General features: G+C 38.4%; 1 protein-coding gene across 1 annotated transcript; it reads left to right on the top strand.

The window, feature by feature from the left end:
• The first annotated feature begins 309 nt into the window (after window positions 1-309).
• On the top strand, window positions 310-5,534 carry LOC105047286 (profilin). The gene is made up of 3 exons (XM_010926147.4): window positions 310-593; window positions 2,136-2,273; window positions 5,120-5,534. Exons 1-3 carry the CDS (start codon window positions 471-473, stop codon window positions 5,252-5,254), a joined length of 396 nt encoding a protein of 131 aa, XP_010924449.1. The 5' UTR covers window positions 310-470; the 3' UTR covers window positions 5,255-5,534.
• The last annotated feature ends 1,812 nt before the right edge of the window (window positions 5,535-7,346 follow it).

Raw genomic sequence — 7,346 nt, 5'->3', positions numbered from 1 at the left:
GCCTGGTGTGGTCTCGTCATGTCACACCCACCCCTACCACTGGTCCTTCCTCGCTACCAAATCTCATCATGGTCCCACCACTACATCCGATCAAATCAATCTAGACCAATGGATCAACATGTCGATACAAAGTAGACTCCTGTATCGGCTTCACATCAGGAGCTCCCAATGGAAGAGAGCTGGGACCTGTTCGTAATTGGGGGGAAATCGGTGGGCGAAACGTAATCCGGGAATATAAATTTTCCCCTTTATTAAAGCCGGACTTGAAGGGCACTTATTCAATTGGGTTGAATGGGTGGTTGAAGCAGCAGAGATCCTCTCTCATTTCTCGCACCATTTATTTCCCTCCCTCGTCTCTCCTCCCCAAAACCATCCATATTTTTATAGAAGCCGAGCGACCCCGTGGGAAGCCAGCGCCAACCCCGCGAGCAAAAGAGAGCGAGAGCGAGACCGAGAAGACGAGAGAAACGATGTCGTGGCAAACGTATGTGGACGAGCACCTTATGTGCGAGATCGATGGCCATCACCTCACCGCCGCGGCGATCCTCGGGCAGGATGGCAGCGTCTGGGCTCAGAGCTCGTCGTTCCCTCCGGTATAATTCCTTTTGCCTTCGTTGGATCTCCGGTTTTCTTTGATTTCTTCGTGATTTCATGTGGATATGATTCGATCTGGATCGGATACGAGAAGCATTTGATCCTTGCGAGGGTGCCGGACTGCGATCGATGTTTGATCGTGTGTGTACGATGGATCTTCATTAATTTTTTCTTTTTTGTATAATTGAAATGGATCCAATGGATCTTATTTTGGTTTCATTTGATAGTGGCTTTGTATGCGGTCGGAATAAAGCTGATTTTGGTTTTGAAGTGTGATGCTATCGAATTTGGTTTTTTTTAGTTTCCTTTAATGTTTTGATTCAATATGGTTTGGATGCACTTCTGTTCGAAAATGTGGTTAGAATGGTGGTTTTGAGCTGTGCATGCAATGTCTTGACCGGTTGATTTGGTTTCGGATGTTGGACGTGATTGGATATGGCATTGTGGATTGATGCAGAAAATAACTGGCCCTCTCTGCAATAAAACAGCGTGGCTTCGCGCTTCCCTCTTTACTCCCCCCACCCCCCCCCCCCCCAACAAAAAAAAAGCATTCTAAGAATATTTATCGATAAATTACCGCAATTTATTGAACTTTTTGTTGGCAACATTAATTATATTTTTCTTTCTTTTTATTTTTTTTTCTTTTTCTGAATTGGTGAAATTATGAGTTTGACTATGTCTTACTGTTGAAATCTATTTTTACTGATTTTTTAATTTCATTTTTCTGTTTTGCTGCATTCTTCTCTCTCTCATGTGGAGATCAGTAACTCTTCGGCATTTTATTTGATAATTATATGAGTCTGCTGTGTGGACTTTAAATGTTGCTGCATATGGCAGATTGCAAGTTTGAAACAGCATAGCATGTTGATCCGATGCAGAGGATCTGTGAATTGATTTCTTGCAATCACATCTTTTTAAGCTTGTGTTTCAATGAAATTTACTGAAGGTCGGTTCTAACTTTACGGCAGAATTGAGAAGGAGAAACATCATCTGTTGTATATAACATATGAATACTCTCGACTTGTGTAGTTACGCGGAGTAGCTTGAATAATTGTTCTGCTTAGAGGGAAAAAAAAAAGGTAAAGAATAGGACATTAACATTTAGATCAAACTTATGGTTTAAAGTGCTAATAGTGTGTATGCCATTACTTCTATATTGTTTGGAGTAGTTCTCGGTACAAGTTTCACTAATCTGGGTGGCTTTGGATGACTTTTGGCTTGGGCACAGAAATCGGTAAATTCCAAAATTGTGTTGCAGCATAGCCTGTTACTTCCCTTCTTGAAGATTTGTTAATCTATTTGACTTTTTATAGAAGAAGAAATTGCTTTCTTCATTGTGATCTTTTTGTTGTATTTTATAAATAATGGATAGTTCTTGCTGACTGCAACCAACATCTATCGCTTTAAGATGTTATGTGTTAGTTTTTAGACTTTCTGCTAATTTGTATATACCTGCATAATGGTGTTCTTCTTTTAACTATGTTCTTTATCTTCCAGTGATTAAGAGGGATTATTTTTTTCTTCTTGTTGCATATCTGCAGTTCAAGCCTGAGGAGATCACTGGTATAATGAATGATTTTGCTGAACCGGGATCCCTTGCTCCAACTGGCTTATTTCTTGGATCAACAAAATATATGGTTATCCAAGGAGAACCTGGAGCTGTTATCCGTGGAAAAAAGGTGAACAATTTTTTTCTTATGCGCTGCCTTGAGAATATGTTCAGCACTCAACATGCTTCCTCGAAATTGTTTGCGTAAGGAAAATCTAAGAAGCAATATGATGAATATCCAGACACCCGTTAAATGTGTTGATACATGTGCTTTTTTGCTGCATCTTATAAGTTAATAAAAAATGTAAATCAATCCCAACCCAGCACAATTTTGTTGTAAATAAATTCTCCACATAATAGCAATCTGATACCCCTGACAATCTGTATGTAAAATTATGCACATATTTTTATCTGTGGTTTCGTGTGTTCATGGCTAAATGGTTTCGTGTGTTCATGGCTAAAGTCTGCTTCATTTGGCTGGAAGTTGATGTTTGATTGAGTTTTCTTGGTTTTATCTATATCTTGTCCTTTTCTTAAGTAACAGATTTATGGATTGTTCAATGGAATTTATTAGAACTTAAAATTACAGACCTTTCGTTGAAGATGGTCATTCCGCTTCTTATTTATCCTTTTTCTTTCTTTCTTTCTTTTTTTTTTTTTTCTTTTGCTGTCTTTGCCTGTCACATTCTTTCTCCTTCAACTTCCACAGATCCTCCACTATCCTCACTACTGCAAACGATGCACGGAAGCAGCTGCAGCTGCTACAAAATCCTCATCTTAAAACACTTTTCATTGTTGTAGGTTGCCATGTTTCACTAATCTTTTTTGTAGGCTTGTTTCAGGATACCATACACCAGTAGATGTGCTGGAATTTCATAGGTAGTTGCCAATCATATAAATTTTCCATCCAAAAGATCAAGTTGCTCTGTGGCAAATCAAATATTCTTGCTGTAGAATCTCTTATGGTGAACAAATGAGGCATGTTCTCTTTAGTGTTTAAAATGCACTGCTGGTCGTCTGATTCCTTATTAACTGAACAATGAAGCTTTATCCATATGTTTTTAGTTTTGATGCATTTATATCTATATGCATGTAACCGGTATAATTGCCTATCAATCTTTATGATGCTTCCATATCCATCTTTTATTTGAATTCCTTTTCATTGTTAGTTTTCATGAATGTCATGCTTTATTCTAATTAGTTAATGATTTCTAATTAAGCTTTGATGTTCTAGTTATTGCAGTTTTTTATCTTCAAAATGTTAGTCAATGTGCATTATTTGATGATTATCCAAGCAAATGAAATATCAATTTTTAGTGCTTTAGGAGAGATCTGTATCAAACAGATGTTTATCATGAATACACATGTACTTTTTGTTAATTGGTTACTTTTAGAGGGACCAATGTCAAATAAATCTTTATAATGATTATAATAAATGAGGTGCAGTATAGTTGCAAAAATTCCCAAAAATGGGGCAAAGAAAAGCACTTTCTATAGGCTGGATGTAGACCTATGACCCTTTATTTTCATTTGCTGCTACATTGAACATGTTCCCTGTTAGACTTTCTAGAATGGTGGTATCCCAAAATATGCCCAAATGGAGAGTTCCAAATTGAAATTCCCAGGAAGTTTGTTCTGTTTTATACTCAGTATAGCCAAAATGATTTCCACTAATCCTACATCTTTCTCTTTTGTGCTGCTTTTTAAATTTATGGCTTTCTGGCCCTCCCCCCCCACTTTGCCCTTTCATCTGGTAGTCTGTTAGTAAGAATTGACTGATAAGTTTTATTTTCCCACCATTTGAAGGGTATTACTAGGTGTTCTCCACTCATGTCTTTTTGTTAGGGGAACTGTTGTATATGGAGCTACCTTTTATTCCATCCATCATCCAGATGCAGTAATAGTTCGATATTTCAAAGAGGTTGTGCTCAATTATAACAATTGATGGTTCATGACAAATTTTCACCAGGATAGCACATGTTTCCACTCTGAATGCTAACGTGCATCATGCACGTTTTAGGGGCATTCGTGTACTTTCTGGTGTGAATTATCAAATCTTACCATGTTATGGGAGTTTTAGAATCCCGGGGAACTCTTTTGTGTTTTAGAGTTGTCATGACAGCTTATTTAGGATACACAGAATGGTGATTGCACGAGTTTATATATTCAAGACATGCAGTGGAAATGGTGCAATTGCAATATAGTTTCCTGTACCTGATGCTTATCCAAGTTGTGTGTTGAACATGCGTGGTTTATGTTAGTCAGTGATCATGCTTCTGCAACTTCTGCTCCAGTTGCCTTCTACACTTTTTGCCACAAATGTAACTGCTCTCTTTAGACCTCTGATACTGTAATAGTAGTCGTAACTCCAGCCCTAGATTCAGGACTTCTATTTTTCTCTGTTTGCCAACACGTTTGTTTTCTCCATTGTCGATAATTATTTTGAATTTGTCATTTGATATGTAAAGCCTTCTTGCTTGCCTGACTCATCTATTTTGTTTCCTATATTAAATAAAACATGTACTTGGGATCATTCTATTTGCCAAGCTCCAATTGCTGCCCATTTTATATGGTTTGCCAAGGGCGTACCTTCTAATGCCTTCTTAATGAGATTCAGGGTACTATTTTTCATGAGGCATTATCCATTTCAATCACACACACACCATGATCTGGATAGTATTGCTATGATCAGATGTCACGTCATAGTTCCTTTTGTTAACACAATCTTATTTATTTTTATAGGTGAAAAATTTTTGGTTGAAGTATTTGATAATTTAATATATCTAATACATGTCATGTTTTCAATTCTTGTCATGGAAAGATTAGCACCGTCATTTTCCTGGAAAAAAATTAAAAAAAAATTTCTTACTGGAAGTAATGACTGATGATGACACTTCCCTGTTCTATGCAAGTGGTATTGGTAATTTTTTTTCCTTGCTCTTAAATTAATGTCTTCTAAAACTCTTTCTTTGGCAGGGGTCAGGGGGCATTACTGTGAAAAAGACCAACCAAGCACTTGTCTTTGGCATCTACGACGAGCCCATGACTCCAGGTCAGTGCAACATGGTTGTGGAAAGGTTGGGTGACTACCTAATTGATCAGGGCCTGTAGCTTCTGTCACTGGGCGCCTGCCTCCATCCCTATCTATCTTATGGGAGTTCGACTTTTCTTCATTCATTTATGACCAGAAACCTGGTTTCCTTTTTGTGCATTTGTTTTCAGTAATAATGTTATGAGCAAACAGGATTGTTGGTGTCTTTGAGTTGTTTGTTTCGATCCCTTTCATGTTCTTGCAGCTGTTTTTGACTTCGTTGCTCTATTGCAAAAGAATATTGTCATTGGTTTGTGGTGGTTTTGGTATATATTTAATTGAAAGCAAGCAATTCCTTCAGCACTCTTTCTAAGTTTTTAACCGTTCAAGTTGCATGTCTATTGATTGGTGCAATGTTATTTCTTGATGTGAACTGGCTAGGTTTCAAAGGGAATGTCAGAGCAGGGCATGGGCTTCTAAAATTTTAAAACTACATACGCATGAACCTCTCTCTTCTGATCCTGCAAAGTAGTGATAGTCTCTTGCTTCATTTTGGGAAGAGTCAGTTCGGGCCTACAACTCGCAACGTCTAGAATCCTGCTGATACGTTCCGTGCTTTAGAAACTACCAAGTTTGCTTGCTCGATGTAATCCCAAATCAGGCTTTATCGCCGATGTACACTGTCAACGGACTTCTTTCATTACGATTTTTCTGTTTTTTTTTTTTTAAACTGTTTTTATATCCATATATAAAATGGAGTAATGCTTTAGGATGCGCTTCTTTACTCACACAAAAAGTTCCTCCGTACAACAAGAGGGGATTGGTTGGATCATGACTTGTGACGCAGCATCACGTCGGCCTAAATAGCTTTTTATGCGAATAACTAAAGTCGCGTACCATTTTCTTATAAGATACCAATTGCTACAATGGTATAAGGATAGAAACCAAACCTAATCATATTTGTTCAAAAGAAAAAAAAAAAATTTACCTGCCAATATTACGTGAATAATATAAAACCTTTGGTTAAATGGAAGATCGCACTTCATTGCACGTGCCGGACAATCTCAACATTCTAACGGCCGTTTCATGATCTGGACGCGGAGGGCGTTTTCTGCAACGGGGACGTGCATCCTTCTTCCCACGCGTAGTCGTAACTGGTTTGGCCAGGTCGCATTATAAATGCTTCGAGGCCCAATATACCTACCAACCCATGTCCTCGGTGACACGGCATAGCAGGATTGGTGGTTACACGGAAGACGAACTCCACTATCGCCCGTCACTTGCCCTAGTTGGAAGGCAGGAAGCTTTTATTTCATCTTTTGAAATGTTTTGTGCTCCAAAAGATTACCAGTTTGGAGTTGCCATCCGGACTATAAATAGCCGACCAAGTGATGGCTTGCACTGTTTTGGCGTTCTCGCGACGCAGGGTGCTGGTTTTGGGGAGCGAGACAGAGAGAGAGAGAGAGGATGTCGTGGCAAACGTACGTCGACGATCATCTGATGTGTGAGATCGACGGCCAGCGTGTTACGGCCGCCGCCATCCTCGGCCACGATGGCAGCGTCTGGGCGCAGAGCGAGTCCTTCCCCCAGGTATTCAGTTAGGGTTTGACCGATGGATTGGAAACCCACCTAGATCGTGCTAATCTTTATCGACTTTCTTTGTTTTTTTTCCAGATAATCTTTAGACGTTACTTGATCTGGATCTTTTGTTGTGATATAGTCGCGTGGCTAGGGATCGGATTTTGTTTTATTTTATATAGATCTGGCGATGATTTTAGATGTGTTTTGTTCTCTGTTGAAGTTTCCTTTACCATTCCTTGCTTTAATTGGTTTCTTACCTTGCTTAATCTAGTTGTATTAATTTTTGTTTTTTTTAATTTTTATTGTTGTCCTGGAATGGATCTACCTCTCGTTTTCTTGTTTATATCATTATTTGTATTTTTATTTTCTTTACTGTTGATGGAGATCCTGGATCCTGTCAAATTCTGGTATCAGAGTGGTTATCTAGGGTATTCCCTTATACATATTCAAAGAAAAAAAAAGTAGTTTTTTTTTTTTAAATTTTTAAATTGAATCGTCCGCCATGGTTCGTTGAAATGATATCCAACAAACCTTTGATAATAGGGATTTGGAATGAGAGGCTAAGCTTGAGGTAATGATCAAGTCAACTGG

The sequence above is a fragment of the Elaeis guineensis genome, chromosome 6, assembly GCF_000442705.2.
Source record: "Elaeis guineensis isolate ETL-2024a chromosome 6, EG11, whole genome shotgun sequence".
Classification (NCBI taxonomy): Eukaryota; Viridiplantae; Streptophyta; class Magnoliopsida; order Arecales; family Arecaceae; genus Elaeis; species Elaeis guineensis.
The sequence above is the reverse complement of the archived record's forward strand: the minus strand, read 5'-3'. Positions and strand labels throughout refer to the sequence as shown.

Excerpts from the sequence above, each read along its gene's own strand:
- LOC105047286 (XM_010926147.4), top strand. The coding sequence starts at position 471 with ATGTCGTGGCAAACGTATGTGGACGAGCACCTTATGTGCGAGATCGAT. Across the intron at positions 594-2,135 it reads AGAGCTCGTCGTTCCCTCCG|TTCAAGCCTGAGGAGATCAC; the intron begins GTATAATTCCTT and ends GCATATCTGCAG. Across the intron at positions 2,274-5,119 it reads CTGTTATCCGTGGAAAAAAG|GGGTCAGGGGGCATTACTGT; the intron begins GTGAACAATTTT and ends TTTCTTTGGCAG.